Genomic DNA, 15,683 nt, shown 5'->3' on the forward strand with positions numbered 1-15,683 from the left:
AGTTATCAAAGTCCTAGTTATAGATATCATGTGTGTAATAATACTTTGTTTAAGTTCTTTTTATATTCATTTGCACACAAAATAAGTTCTCCAAGACTAACATCTACCTACTATGACTGTATCTCAAATCTGCTCAAATTTTGGTAAGGCTGTTGGCGTTTCTGGAAAAAAAAAAAAAAAGAAATCGTACAAAGGATAATAACCTAGGTGATCACTTCATAATGCTTGCGACTAGCCACTGAACTCTAACTGATAAGGTCATAAACAAAACGTCAAGAGAGCCCTATGTCATTATACCACAGCCGACACAAACACAGCGCACTCTGCCCATGGCCAAAGAACAGAAGGACGACTAAAACGCAAGCCGATGTGTTGCAGCATCGTAGGGCCACTAAATGCCATCCGTGAACTCGTGGCGATTTACAAGGTGAAGAGAAGGCACGAAAGCTGCACACAGCGCCCCGCGGGCCGGGAGCGCGGCCGGGGCAGCGCGGGCGGGACGGGACGGGACGGGACGGGCGGGACGGACGGGGCGGGCGGAGCCGGCATCGCCCGCCGCCCCCACGAGCCCGGCCCGGCCCGGCCCGCTCCGCTCCTCGGCCGGGGAAGGAAGGGTTTACCCGCGAGGGTTTGCTGGGGGGGTTGGGGGTTGCTTTCCGGCGTCTTGGATGCGGGGCTGGTTTTGTCTTTGGAAAGACTCCTGCAAGGTTTGTGTGGTGAGCTGGAAGGAGGCGGGTACCTACGCGTCCTCCTTCGCCCCTGGCCCGGGCGGGGGACGGCACCAGCCCCCGGGCACACGGTAAGATAGGAGTCCGTACATAGAGAGATGAGGTGAAAATGGTTTATCTCGTTAGAAACCGGACCACAGGTGAACACTACACATTCTTTTATGACAAAAGTTTGTTTTATGAAATAAATTTTACTAAGCAATAAGCCAGAATGTAGAAAAATACATTTTACCTCCAAACTCAATAAACAAGGAACAAAAACTTTCGTAGTAGTGCATAATTCTTTAGTGGTAGCTACAACAGGGGTTCCTAAACTTGTACAATAAGAGCTTGCATAAAACAGAACAAAGGAGTGAGAGAGCGTTCACAATCTTTTTTTTTTTTTTTTTTCCCAAAAAGAACATAACCCAAAAAGGTGACTCAGGTGGGTTAAACAGAGCTCGGAAAAGTTCGAAGAGAGGATGAGAGGCGGGAGGTCCTACAAGAAAAAGCAATCAAAGAAAAGAGCAACTCCGACCGAAAAATGCAAAGGCGAGAACCCTGCTCATTATTACACATGATGAGAAGCATGGACAGCACTGGAGAGTAACACACTGTACTTTGCATCCAGGTCCAGTACCGAGCTGCCCGGGGCAGTTGGGTAGCGGATCGGAGGTGGGATCGCCTCGTCTTACCTCGACCCTCGCGGCACCGGCTCCGGCACAGGCTCCGGCCCCCGCTCACCTCCCCACTCTTTCCAAACGGGTCCTGTCTCTGCTTTGGCTTTGTTCTGCAACTCTGCCCAGACAGCCAGAAGGGCAGTGCACGGGGCTTGGTACTTACTGCCCTCGCTGCTGGTTCGGGATTTGGGGATAGGGGTTTTGAGTTTGGCTATTTTTGGTTTTGTTTTGAATTTTTTTTTGTTATTGTTATTTTTAGTTTTGGGGTTTTTAACTATTTCTCCCTCCAATAGGCAACAGAGATGCACAATTTGGATCGAGCTGTTGTTTTCACAAGATAATTATCCTCTAAGCTCATTGTTTGAGGATACACTAATAGAGATACAACTGGAATCAAAGAAAGCAGGAGAGAAAAAAAATAGTAATCGAAATCTAGAAGAAAGGGGACGCTGCCCCTTCAGAGAGGCTAGTGGCAAAGGAGCCTGCCTTGAGACTCACCAGGGGAAGAATCTGCTTCACCAATTCTCCCAAATCAATTTCCTCATAATCCCCCTGGGAGCAGGTCATCCTTCTCTATATACAGTAGCAAATGGTGAAAATTAATGTCTTCGACCCTGTCTCGGATAAAAATACTGTCCTTTTTAATTTCTGTTACAAAAATAGGAGTAATATTCAAAACAATGATTGTCTCTTTTTTTCTATTTATTTTATATAAAAACATAAACAGCTCAGGCGAATTCTTGTTCTTGTGCAGGCTTTTCATGAAGAATTGTTCTTTACTATTCTTAGTAGTATTTATATATATATATTTATATATTATATATAACTTAATGATTGGTCCACAAAGTAGATCTGTGCGTTTCTCTAGTGCTTTTTGTACAAAAGAAAAACAATATTATTATCAAAATATTCATTTAATGGCTTTACTTCATACATAAATACATGTTTAGATAACACAGGAGCGGTGATTGTTCAGTCAGTTTGGAAATGACTTTTGTTTTTGTTTAGATTTTGTTGTTGTTGTTGTTGGGTTTATCTCTCTCTCTCTCTCTCTCTCTCTCTCTCTCTCTCTCTCTCTTAGGACTTTGTATACACAGGAGTGGCTGGTTACTCACATCGCTACAAATACGCTACTCGGCGTCCTTTGTTTTTAATTCTTTGTTTATACCTTTTCCCCAGGACGGCTGCTAAGTATTTCTTGACAGCCATTTGTTTCCGGTAGCGGCTGTAGCTGTCCGTGAAGATGCCGTCTATGTGCCGCTTGGTCAGCGGTTCCGCATCGTCCCCCAGGCCGCCGCTGGCACCGCTGCAAGCACCGAGAAGCACAGCTGCATCAGGCGGGGCCGCCCCGCCCCGCTCCGCGCCGCCCCTGCCCCGCGCAGCCCCGCGCAGCCCCGCGCAGCCCGCGGCCCCCGGCGCAACACGTTGCGCGCAAGATGCGCGGCGAGACAAAGGCCGCGCCGAAACCGCGCCCGACGCCGTGCGCGCAAGCGGCGGCGGGAGAGACAATATCTCCCGGCCATGAATTATTCATTGCGGCCGCCAAAGCTGCTCTCCCCGGGGCTTCATTAACGTGTTACCTTCTGCCGAGGGGCAGCGGGTGGCACCGGGCCCGCCCGTGCCCCGCCGGCGGCCCCGGGGAGCCCCGCCCGGCGGCTGGGGGCGCGCAGGGCTTCGAGCGAGCCTCGGCTGCTGCAGCTGAGCCCTCGATCACCGCTCTCGATAAGCTGCTCCCCCCAGCAAACCGTAAGGGCTGCCCAATTTGCTAATTTTAAATCGGCCGACTATAAAAATTTTTAGAGACATATAGGTAGATAGATTGATATAGATTGACATAGATGTAGATATATAGATATATATAGATGTAGATATATAGGTATAGATATAGATATATAGATGTAAATACATATAGATAGATACACATGCATGTGTGTGTATATCTATATCTAAATATATATACACACATATACATCCGTATGCCCGAGCGTAGTAACCCAAACAAACCTCCGCGAACGCCCGCGCTGACAGCCAGGCTCACGCTGCGCCGGGAACGGCCGGGGACAGCCGGTGCTCGGGGAGCCGGGCTCCACCGGCCCCATGGCGGGAGCAGCGCGATCCCGACCCCGGCCGGGGCAGCTTTGTTCCCCCCCAGGCGCGGCCCTTCCAGCAGCACCAACGCCCACCGCGGAAAAGAGCAAGCAGAGAGCCTTACCCGACCCGCTTGGCCATCAGCGAGTGCAGATATTTCCTGGCGGATAACTGGCCCAGGAGTTTCCTGTAGGCTTTGTTGAAGATCCCATCGGCGTGCCTGGGCAGAGGGAAGAGCCCGCGGGTGAGCGGCGGGTCGCGGGAGCCCGGCGGCAGCGGTGACCATCGCTCTCCGCCAGCGAGCGGAGGGCGGCATCTCCCCGCGTCCCCCGGGACCCCTGGTCCCCACCCAGATCCCTCCCCGCCGCGCTCGCTCGGTTCCGCGCCGGCCGGGCATTCCGGCTCCGTTCGCGGGAGCAGCGCCAGCCCTCCTCGGCGCGGGCGGCTCCCCCGCTCCCTCCCCCGCGCTGCTGGAGGTAAGGCGGCTTTTCCATTCCTTCTGAGCTTTACACTGGGCACCGCGACCTGGGCAGTATGGTCGTTTGTTTGGGTTCGGGATTTTTATCTTGATGTTGTTGCTGTTTGCTTGTTAGGTGTCATTACTATTTTTTCCCCCAATCGGTTCTGCCAGACCCGTTTTTGTCCCTACTCCAAATTCACGCCTGACACCCCGCGAGTTGCAGTCACCTCTTTTCCGGTGGGTAATACAAGGTGTACATCTCGCCGATCACGGAGGACGGATTCGCTATACCGAGGGGCTCTTGGTCGTAGGCGAAGTCCTGCAGGGTGTTCCCGTCCTCGTCGTAGACTTCATCCTCCAGCCTGGCAACGAGAGCAGCAAGGAGAAGGAGTCAGCCGGGCTCCGCGGGGCGCTCCGCTCCGCTCCCCGCTGCCGGCTTCCGGCTGCCTCGGCGGCCGCCCCTCGGCTGAGCCGCCCCGGGAGCCCCGGGAGCCCCGTCCGACTGCCCCATCCCCTCCCTGCACCCGCCCGCTCCCATCCCCGCCCTCTCCTGTGCGGGGCAGGAGCGCGGAGAAGGGAACACACCCGCCGTCAGACGCGCTCCAAGAACCCCCCAAACACCCCCCGCCCTCCGCGGCCCACGCCCGGCCTGGGGCGCATCCATCCCCTCTCCGCCGCCGCCGTGGCTGCGCTTCCCGAGCGGAGCGCACGCCCAGGCGCGCAGGCTGCGCGCACACACGCGTTTGTGTGCCGGGGGCTGGGCCGGAGCCGAGCAGCCTCCGCGGCCGAGACGGGGCGGTGAGCGGCAGCCCCGGCGGCGGGGACCGCGCCCCGCTCCTCCCCGCAGCGCCCGCCGGCACGGGGGGGCTTCGCCCGCTCTTTTTCGTTGAATGGTGCCTCTGCCCTTTGAGATCTCGCCACTTTGTGCGCGTCCCAGCCCCCCCAGCCCCCGCTCTCTGCCTCCCTCTCTGCAGTACGATGTAGGTCATTGCACGTTACAGGCAGCTATTTTTGTCTGTGAGCTTTGGCGGAGGTATTAATAATAGATGCCGCTAAAGTGTTTCACTCCTGCTAATTCAGGCGCTTGAATGAAGAAAGCCGGCTTGCTGCCGGCTAATGGCCCCTCAGGCCACCGAGCCCGCTGCCCCCTAGCCGCACTGCCCAGGAAGATGACGGGGGCTGCTCCGAGCCAGCTCCGACGGGCTCCCGGTGACGGCAAGGACACCTCGGAGCCCCAAAAAGGACACGCACCTCGGACAACCTTGCGCTCCCGGCACTCCCCCCCTCCCCCTTCATTTCCGCCCGGCAGTGACCCCCGCAGGGCACCCCGGAACAGAGCCAAGCGCCGGTGGAGCAGGACGACAGCACCGAGCCCCAAAACTCCCCCAAGCCGAGCAGCACCGGTCGCCCGAGCAGGCGACAAGCAGGGTGAGAACAGGCTGCCAGCGGCCGTCCCGGACCAGGCCCCCCGAGCCCCCAGCCGCAGACCAGCGCAGGAAACTCCCTTGTGCTGGTGCCTCTGGGCGTCCTCCACTCCTGCCCCAAACACAGAGGAATCCAAACGCCCGCGGCTCCCAGCTGGAAAGGGACAGCACAGGCATCAGCCTGCGCTGGAGCCCAGCAAGACACCTCCGAGCACAGAAAACCAAACAACCTTGTGCCAGCCCCTTTCCCTCTTGGGAAAAGGAAATACACAGCCAGGTAAACAGGGGGAGACACCGAATCCCCACCAGCTCCAACCCCGCCGCACGAACCGTGGCAGCTCCCACACGCTCGCAGACACCGGCGCACCCGACCCCGCGCCCCGCTCCCCTGAGCCGGACAGGCGGTGCTCGGCGCTCACCCCGGGCGAGCTGCGGGCAACCAGAGGCTGCCAAGGGCCCCGCAGGACACGGGGCAGACGGGAGAGGAGCTTTTGGGCCCCGTCGACACGCAGCCGGGACCTCGGCCCCCTCCCGCCGACACGCACAAGAGCAGGTCCCCCACTCTCGGGGACTCCAGCGGGGACGAGAGGCCGCGGGTCACAGTGCCGGGGTCCCGAGGAGCGGACCTGGGGGTGCCCGTGCTGCAGCCGGTGGAGGGGGTGGGCACACAGCCCAAGCGGAGGGGATGTCCTTTGGTAACTCTACTCCACATCCCCTCTCATTCTCCTCCCCGGTAAGATTCCGCTGCCCTTAGCTGAGCTGGGGCTGAGGGGCGCTGAAATGATCCCGACGGAGCTCCCGGACAGCTGACGGACCTACCTGAGCGCCGGGTACTGAAGTCCAGCCGCAGGTGAGCAGTAGACGCTGCAGTGCATTATTATGCCATAGACCAGAAGTGCTAAGATCGCTTTGCTACACATTGCCACTCTGTGCGGGAGGGAAAGGAAACTGCTGTAAAAAAAAAAAAAAAAAAAAAAAAAAAAAAAAAAAAAAGGGAAAAAACCCCGAAAACAAACAAACAAAACCCCAATAACAACAAAAAGCCCTACCACTAACAAAAACCCAAAGAAACCACCCCACGGCTCACCAACCCCCCGGCCTCGCCTGCCGGAAAATGAGGCAGAGCGGCCCCGGAGGACAAGAAGCGCCCTGGGCAGGCGGGTGCAGAGAGCTGCGGCCGCCGCCCGCCCCGTCGGTGCCCGCCCGCCCCGGGAGCGCTGCGGGAAGGCCCGGCGAGCCAGCTCGTGTCCTTACCATTAAACTCTAGACACCCGGCACTGAGAGCGTTTGGCTGCGAAACTAAAACGGCAGGTCTTGGGGCGGCAAAAAAAAATAAAGACCCAAAATGGGGAGGGGGAGAGAAATCGAGCTCTCTCCCAAGTTGCGTCCAAAAGGAGTTAAAACCCTCGTGACATCGCCTCTCCTATGGGCGAGGGACCGGCAGGATGCAGAAGATGCAGAAGCGGCAGCAGTTAGTTGTTTGCTGGTTTTAGGGCTATCCACTCCAAAAAGAAAAAGAGAGGCAGGAAGGGAAAAAAATAAAAAAGATAAAGGAAAAAAGTTTGCAGGCAGCAGCACAGATCTGGAGTGGAGTCTACGAGGGAATTGAGAAAGAGGGATGGAGCGAGATGCCGCCGGAGAACGGAGCGCTGGGGGAGAGGGAAGAGAGCGAGCGAGTCCGGGAGGGAGCGGAGGCGGGAGCCGCGGGCTGGCTGCGTGCGATGTTGTCTTCCCCAGATCTCTCCCCTCACTGAGCGCCTTCAGCCTTCTCTTCTTCTCCTGCTCGGTGGCTCCAAACTTGACCAGCCTTCCGCAGCCTTCCGTCTGATACGCAATTAGCAAGAAAATCTTTGCAAACACCCCGCTTCGGCAAGAGCCCTCTTCGTAAACATTTGCCTGCTTGTTACCTTACAGGACGGGCAATATTGTTTGTTGCCCCCGTAGTGGTGTCCGGATTTTTATTCATGAATCAAATGCCTTTTTTTTTTTTTTTCTCAGTCACGTAATAATCGGGTATCAGAAAAGACGTCACCACCCCAATTCCTCAAGGAACACAGTTCTGTGTCGTCCTCAAAGATGAGCTTATCAGGAGTCATAAAGCTTCTCATAAACACCAACTCACACTTCCTCCCCCCCCCAAAAAAAAAAAAATAGAAAAAGAAAACCTAACAATCAAACAAACACGCAGAAAAGCCCCACCGCACAAACCCAAAAGGATGTTCGCCACAATAAAGTTTTACCTGACGTGGGAAGGGAAGCGGAGGAGAGCAGCGAGGGGTGGGGTGGGGGTCCCCCGGCTTGTTGGGCTCCCCCACGGCTTTCTCCGGGTCTTTCCGCGGGGCCAGCTCAGCCCGCACGCAGCCCGGGGCCGCCGCTGGGCGCAGGCCCCCGCGGAGCCGCCCGGCGCTGAGCGCGCAGGCGGAGCAGCCCCGCCGCGGAAACCCCCACGTCCGCGGAGATTTAAGAATTTAAGTGCCTAATTTTTTTTTCCAGGCCCCCATTTATTTTTTTTTCCTTTTTTTTTCTTTATCTTTTTTCTTTGTCTTTTTTTTTTTTTTAAGGATTGTTAGTATTGTTCCCATTACACAAGGCATCCCTCCCGGGGAAACCAGCAGCGGGGTGACCGCTCTGCGTGTATTGAAGCCGCGTAAGGGACAAGCCCCACGGCCCCGCCGCAGGGAGGGTCCCACGCTCGGCCGGCGCTGCCCGGGGAGGAGGGGGGCGGCTTTTCCCCTCACTCCCATGGCCCGACCCTTTCGTCTCTCCGCCTTGTGCAGAGACAGATGTGCGGCTCGCAGCACTTGGCAGAGAGGGAGGGAAGAGCATCGCCATGAGGGAAAAAAAAAAAAAAAAAAAAAAAAAAAAGAAGTTGATTTGCCTGAGGGACCGGGAAGGAAATCCCTTCTCTGGGGACTTCCCCGCCGCCGGAATAATTTTCCCCCGAAGTGATGCGCCGGGCGCGGGCCACCGGCGGGCTCCCAGCCGCTGCAATTGCTGCTTGTCTCCGCACTCCCCTCCCTCCGCGACCGAAAATGTGCCCTTCATTTCCGAGAATTACCCGAAGAAATACAGGCTTCAGGAGCCATTACTAGACATTTTAATTATTGGGATCATAACCAGATCGTTCAGGAAACAGCAATAATATAGTTCTCCTGTTTCCTATTTGAATGGGTTTGGTGTAACGTGCTTGGATGGGTTATCTGAGCCCAAATCGATTTCTCAAAAACAACAACAACAAAGAACACACCATACAATTACATTCCTATTACGGTCATTTAAGGTTTCAATATTTTCCGGAGATAAAGGAAATTTGACGTGAATGAATGATTCCCGTAGAAATGCCCAACGACGCGATCCCGGGCGGGGATGCGGGACTAGGGACGGAGCGGGACGCTGTCCCCGTTGTCATTCTGTGCCGGGCCTTTCGGGCCGCTATGGACCGCTGGCTGGAGAGGGAACGGGGCAGGGCAGGGTGCCCGGCGGGGCTGCCGGGGAAAGCGGTCACCGCGCCGCTCCCGCTGGGGAACGGATCCGCTCCCTCTAGGGAAAGGGTCACCGCTCCCTGTAGGAAAAGGGGCATCCCGCCGTTCCCGCTGGAGCAGAGAGCGAGGGGTGACCCGCCGGAGCAGGGAGAGAGAGGTGAGCCTCCGGAGCAGGGTCCCCCCACCGCTCCCGGCAGGAAAAGGGGCGCCCCGCGGCCGCCGCCGGTCCCGCACCGCGCCGGGGCTTCCCCGCCGCCCGCCGCGCCCGCGGCCGCACGGTCCGTGAGCGGAGGGCGCCACCGCGCGGCTGCTGCGCGCCTGCGGCCGAGCCGCGGAGCCGCCGTCGGGCGGGCCGGGCTGGGCTGGGCTGCAGTGAGCCCCCCGCGCCCGGCTGTGAGAGCGGCCAGCAGGAAAGGCGGCCCGCTGCCCCCCTGCGCCGGGCCTGGGGGCCGGTGGGGTTTGTGGTGGGGTTTTTTTGGTTTCCTTTGTCATGGCTCGGCCGTAGCAGGGGGCTTTTCTAGAAACCTGTGTGGCTGGGACTGTGTGAATCACGTCAGGATGAAGGCTTGAACACTCCGTCTAAACGACAGGAAAAACATTCCTTTTCTCCAAAAAGACGAGACACACACAGGTAATGCATGTAAAAGCTGTGGTTGTTTTCACTTTAAAAAAGCTACTTTCAGCTACTTTTGATAGATACAGCTGCATTTCCTCTCCTCCATCCCCACTCCCCAGGATCCTTACAGAAAGTATGAGGATGCCTGAAATAGCATTAGCAGCACAGAGGTAGAGATAGAGATACCCATAAAACAAACCTGAATCTACAGACCCCACACAGAGACCCTCTGCCACCCTGGTGGCGCCGTGCATGCAGCAGCAATGTCAGGATGGTTTGCAAAAAATGCATCTTCTGAGCTGTCACTTGTGGTGAGTAACTCACACACAGTTTGTACCAATAAAAGTTTCACAGCATCTCAGTGTACGTCACAGGGGTGTGTGTGCACGGTGAATGTGATTAGGACATGACTGCGGTTTAGGCTGAGGAAGTAAAGGTTCTAATCTGGTCTCTGCATACGAGTAAATTTCTCAATAACTGTCATCTCAAGGCTGAGAGGGATTTAAGGTACATAATACTTCCCTCTAGGGCAAATTCCTAAGGCAGCATCTAAAGAAAAGCAGGGGTTTTTATTGGCAGAATTTCTTTCATCTTTCCTTTACCAGCTTAAATTAGACCTTTTAATTTATCTAACTATTTTATTTTAAATATCTATTTTATTAACTAGAGCATTATAATTCTATAGAAGTTTCTAGGGGAGCTTACATTCTGTAAGCCTTGTCAAGCCTGACTGCAGCTGACTGCAGCTGACTGCTGGAAACCTTGCTGCTATAATTCAAAGGAACATATTTCATCATGTACCATAATGGACATCTTTTTGACTCCTCAGAAACCCCCTTTTTATATTTATGCATATTTTATAAAATATACTATGAGTAATTTATCAAACTGTCGGGAAACTCTATTGGTCCTTAAAGCCAGATATCTCATACACACTGGTTGAATGTCCAGCCACTATATTCATTTTTTTCAGTATGCCCCAATTTAGCTGCATGTTTTTAAAAGAACCTGGAAGAATTTATGTATATGGAATACATAATTTTATCATGAAAGGACGCATGTATTTCTGCCAATATAGAAAGGGAGGAATTCTTCTTTCTCAAAAGCAAGCAATCCTGCCAAACCAGCTGTGTCTCTCTCTGACACACACACAAATTATGAGTTTATTTTCTATCTTGTACCTGTCCCTGCCAGGCCTCCTTTCTTACAGGAGTGGCATGGGAAACCTATTGCTAACCAGTATGCCAATGAATACTTGTCTGCACCAGTTTCACAAGCACAACACCAGCCTTCACTTTTTCTTGGCTTTCCTGACTCCTCTTCCTCCCCAAGGGCTAGCTCCTGGGAAGGATGAACTTGTCAGAGGGGAGATTAACCCATCCATTAAATCATCCAGCTGTAGCTGTGGTCATCTGAAAAAGGCTGATTAGAGATAGCCTGGCAGCAGAACAGAGGGTATTATAGCTCAAGCACGGCTTTGAGGACATTTCAGCACTTCCAGCCAAGACGTGGAATCTGCAGCAGAGGTGGGAAAGCCCTACTTTCCTCCTGTAGGCTAGATGTCAGTCCACTCAGGGACAGAAAGGGCTGAAGTATTTCATTCAGAGAGTGGTTTTTCTTTTAATAAGCCATTCCCTCTCATGCTTTCTTTAGGTAAAAGCAGCAAAATGCTCAGGCACACTGGAGAAAGCACAAATATCCGTGTTTGTGGGACAAAGCTGCAGTCCTGACAAGCTCGGTCACCCAGGGATGTTCTGGGCAGAATGTACAAACTACAAAAAAAAAATCTGAGAGAACAACAACCAGGGACAGTATTGGGACTACAAATCTCTCAAGAGACGATAGGAGCAGCCTCACTTGGTGGCCAAGACCCTTGCCAACCTCTTTGCATGAGACCTAAAGCATTAGCAAAGTCTCTGTGATGAGAATCTTCAAGATAATTCCTTGCTACCTTTTATAACCTTACTTCCAAGCAAACAGTCAAAAAAAGGGCTGGGTTTTTTTTCCTTTCCTTCTCTGAAGTGAGGAGGCAGAAGAGCACTTGCCAGGGCAGCAGTGTAGGAGCACCAGCAGCGCAGTCACTCTGCTCTTGCTGCTGCTCAGAGCTCACGGTGAGAGACAAGGCCAGTGGGTTGCCTGTGTCTTGCATAATTGCCCACACAGGAGCTCAGTGTTCAATCTTACCCCGTGGGCGTCCTCCTCCCCCTATCCAGTAAATGAAGGCAGATGACTACCACAATACAGAGGCAAAAGGAGAGTCATTCCCATCCAAACACAAAGGCAAATCACTTTCTAAATAAATGAATGACCAAACGGTGGACTCGGTTTCACGAGGAGGTGCCACCACGCTATGCCTGGAACAAAAAATTTCCTTGGATGACCAATAGATTTATTTATAATCTCTCATCTTTCACGCAAATAAAGTCGTATGCTGCAAGAGAAGAAAAGAATTATCCTTGATCCTTTCTGACAGTGGTTCTTTGATCAATCATTTATGTATGAAAACTAGAAAAATAAATTATGAAAGGCAAAAAACAGCAACAAATAAAGGACTTATTTTAAGACTTAATATTCCAAAGGCCTATTCTACACTAAAGCCAGCAACCTATAAAATGCCACTAAAGACTTTACTAGTCCACAGGGCAGAACAAAAGGCTTTAGCACTGGCAGCAGATCTATCCCCTCTCTGATTTCTATTTGGCCCAGTGTTCAGGGGTAGGGTAAACATTTAAGCAGATTGAATATACAAAGTTTCAGAAGTGCTGCCAAGATACAATAATTTATACCGGACATATAACAGCCTCAATATTTTTTTGTGTTCCGGGTTGCTTTAGATGCAGTTGTGGCCCAAGGTGAATGACAAGTTCAGATTTTGTTCCCCAATGTGACAGAATTTTGGGTACACCTTTAGAAACAGTGGGACTGCCATGTGCCTGTGTCCAGAACCAAAAATCCATCCATAGCTCTGAGGTATTGCTAATGGCATAGCTAAAGTTATTCATAGTTTACATTTACCAGAAATAGTTGGAACAAATTAATAATGAATTAGAACATTTCTTATCATCGCAGGGAGCGAGAGGGAATAAATAGAACCATCCATATTTTCTTATTACAAAACAGTGTGCAGCCTATTACCAAACGCTAATTTAGTGTTGCTTGTGCTGGAAAACTGTTGAAGGGTCTCTGGCTCCTGACAGCGCAGCTTAATTCAGTCTGACGGGAGCAAGGCTGCACAGAGGCCGTGCGGGGTGGGCAGGTGAGGAGCATCCCAACAGGGGTGAATCCCAGGCTGCCAGAGCCGGGCGCCGCTCAATAATTCCAATTAACCACGCTAAGGATGATAGAGACGGGTCACGCAGAGCCCAGTAAATATCAATCAGAACACGTACTTTGATGAGACAATAACAAAGCCTTTCTCATTAAGGAAAAAAGATATTTGGTTTGGTGTAGAAGCCTGTCCTTGGTGGTTTGTGCACCCTGCAGTGCAGCTTCTGCCTTGTGGGGCTGCAGGCCATGCTGGCCACAGCCAAAATTGCCCTGAGCATGGGAGCCCTTCACGTGGCTTAGCTCCCTGGTTTGTGCGTGGTGAGCTCTCAGAATCTCTGCTGGTCAGTGTGACTCTGAGATATGTACAAGCTTCTTTTTCCCAGCCCGGCAGCTGAAGAAGGATTCAGAATTCTTCTGTTCTCATTCTCAAGGCTGTTTATTATTTCTTATCTATAACATTCTTTTCTGACCCGCCGCTGGTCTGTCTGGCAGGTCGGGTTGAGGCACACTACCCACCCCCAGGGTGGTGTTACTTTTTTTTCTAAAAACTACATGTACATTATTTACAATAACTTTCCCATACCTATCACCTATGTTAGACAGCGAGCTTCTACTCTAAACCAATCTAAAAGTGCCAACATCACCAGAAGATGGAGGTTAGGAAGAAGAAGGAAAAAGGACAAGACACGCCCGAATTCCTCCATCTTGGGACCCCGAGCCCGCATTCTAAAAACCTCAAAAATCTATTTTTCACCCCGTGATAAATTCACTATCATTCTACTTAAACTTTCATGGCTTGTAAATGCTCATATAAGGTTGGTAATTTTTTCCATGGGTCAAGATCAAAGGCACAGGGGTCTTGGGCTCTGTCCCAAGGTCTCTGAGCCCCCCAGGCAGGGGCTCAAGTCCTCCAGGGCAGCCAGAGGAATTTCCTGGGTTCCAACAGTGAGCAACAGGGAGAGCTCCCACATCCCTTAGCAGCACATGAGGGCCTGTCTCCACCAGATGCACAGCTCCAGAAGTAAAGGGTAGGGTGTGGGATGAGACTGGGAGCTCAGTTTTCTGGCCTCTGTGTCACAAGTTGGCTGGACAGCAGACTCTGGGGCCACCAGCCAGACATAGGGGCCGGGAAACAGCACATAATCTTTGTCTCTTGTCATAACTTAAATAAAGTACTCAATTCTACCTAGCCTAGAGGAAAATGTGTGGTTCTTAGTTTTTATATTTAAAGAGAGCACAAAGAATTTCTTGTGTGTGGCCTTATGGTCCGATCCATCTCCATCTGCTAATAAAATGCATTTCTGTAACAGCCAAGGCAATTAATCACTTAAACAGAATTGGATTACAATCTCCATTACTAGAAAATCTTTAAAGTCAGGCTTGCTATCTTTCTAAAAGATCTCAAGCTATCGAGCCATTCTTTGCCCTGCTTTATGCAAAGGTCAGACTGGATGTTCGTAATGGCCTCTTCTAATGTCAAAAATCAGTCTCTGACCCTTGTAATGCCACTCACTGATTTCAGACAGAACTGCACTGGATTTATTGACCCTTCTCATTAGGCATGAAGATTGTCTGCAGAAACTCCTATGTGATTTCATTACTCCAGGTACATGTCCATTGAGCTCATTATGTAAATAGTGATATCTTTAGTCAGTTTGGAATTTCATAGGAGTTTGCAGAGTACAGCACAAATCAGAAATTGCTAGGACATTGGAAGACTGAACTTTCTCTTTTGACCCCCAAATCTGAGTTCAGTCTCCAGAGGTAACTGCACATATTGATAGCAACAACATAATGATAAACTATGATACTCTGTAGATATGTTTAAATCCTGAAAGTTAAATATGGTACATTTCACTGCAGTGGAAATCCATTTCCTGGGGATTTCTTGCTTTCAAGTGCAAGAATATTATTGACTTTGATATGTATTTTCAAGGAAAAAAAAAACAGAAGTAATTTGGAATGATGTTCTGACCTATTCTATTCTACAGCAAATGCAATTTTTTCTCTAGGTCTCAGTAACACTTGAGATTGCTCTAAAATGTATACTGGTTATAACTGTCTCTAAAGAATATTGCACTATTGCATAAATAACTTCAGTTAGTTTCTCTGATGAAATAACTGAGTGTGACATTAATTTGCTCTGAAACACAATAGACAACAAGTCTGAGCAAGGAAATGCAGAAATAACATCTTATCATCTAATGCTAACACTTAAAGGTGTTTTGGCTTTTGGATTTGGTTTTTGATTTTTTTAGTAAGGACTCTACAAGGAGATACCTTTATATGTTTCACATACCTTTCTGGAATAAAAAAAAATATCCCATTCAAAATACAGCCATTGTCAAGAACCTTATTTATTCAAACATCTCCTCTATGGAAAGTAAAGAAGTCTGGTTTTAATACAACTCCTGACCTTTGTCTCTTCAGACCAGTTCTACCAGTTCTGTTCTAAGACAGAGATTGCTTCTGATGTACTGTTCATTTCCACATAGCCTCTCTTCTTTTTCTCCCATTCCTAATGTAGAATACTTTTATATAATTATCACAGAGCTACAACAAGGTAAACCTTGTTTACTACAAGATAAATACTGGAATAGGAGAATAAAATTCTGTTTATGAAAGGGAAAAATATTTGTTCAGTATTGAGAAAATTATGCTAAACCTCACCCCCCCAAAAAATCACAAATTTAGAAAAAAATGTATTTTATTTTAGATGAAAACAAGCATCATATGATCTGGGTATAAGCCTCTACTTAATGTGGGTTCTTTATACATATCAAATATGCTACAATTATGCAATAAGTTTCATCTGAATTCATATACCACTACTACTCTCACAATATTCTTTTGTCAGGTTATTATTGTAAGAATTATAAGTCATAATTCTTATAATTCATAAACATATTAGATCTGTTTTATCTAGTAAAGTATGAAATACAGCAAACTCAGTGACTTT

At 50.5% G+C, this 15,683-nt stretch overlaps 1 protein-coding gene across 2 annotated transcripts; it reads right to left on the reverse strand.

Annotated features, from left to right (window-relative positions):
• Nucleotides 1-882: 882 nt before the first annotated feature.
• Nucleotides 883-7,721, reverse strand: ADCYAP1 (adenylate cyclase activating polypeptide 1). 2 transcript variants are annotated; one of them, XM_058025532.1, is made up of 5 exons: nt 7,600-7,721; nt 6,179-6,286; nt 4,163-4,297; nt 3,600-3,695; nt 883-2,693 (listed from the first exon to the last, which is right to left on the reverse strand). In XM_058025532.1, the coding sequence occupies exons 2-5, from the start codon at nt 6,277-6,279 to the stop codon at nt 2,507-2,509; spliced, it is 519 nt and encodes a 172-aa protein (XP_057881515.1). In that variant the 5' UTR covers nt 6,280-6,286; nt 7,600-7,721; the 3' UTR covers nt 883-2,506. The 2 variants fall into 2 exon arrangements, with proteins under 2 accessions (XP_057881515.1, XP_057881504.1); XM_058025521.1 differs by lacking the exon at nt 7,600-7,721 and adding an exon at nt 6,614-7,318.
• Between the last annotated feature and the right edge of the window lie 7,962 nt (nt 7,722-15,683).

Source organism: Melospiza georgiana, chromosome 1 (assembly GCF_028018845.1).
Source record: "Melospiza georgiana isolate bMelGeo1 chromosome 1, bMelGeo1.pri, whole genome shotgun sequence".
NCBI classification, from domain to species: Eukaryota; Metazoa; Chordata; class Aves; order Passeriformes; family Passerellidae; genus Melospiza; species Melospiza georgiana.

Excerpts from the sequence above, each read along its gene's own strand:
- ADCYAP1 (XM_058025532.1), bottom strand. The coding sequence starts at position 6,279 with ATGTGTAGCAAAGCGATCTTAGCACTTCTGGTCTATGGCATAATAATG. Across the intron at positions 4,298-6,178 it reads CTTCAGTACCCGGCGCTCAG|GCTGGAGGATGAAGTCTACG; the intron begins GTAGGTCCGTCA and ends TCTCGTTGCCAG. Across the intron at positions 2,694-3,599 it reads CTGATGGCCAAGCGGGTCGG|CGGTGCCAGCGGCGGCCTGG; the intron begins GTAAGGCTCTCT and ends CGGTGCTTGCAG.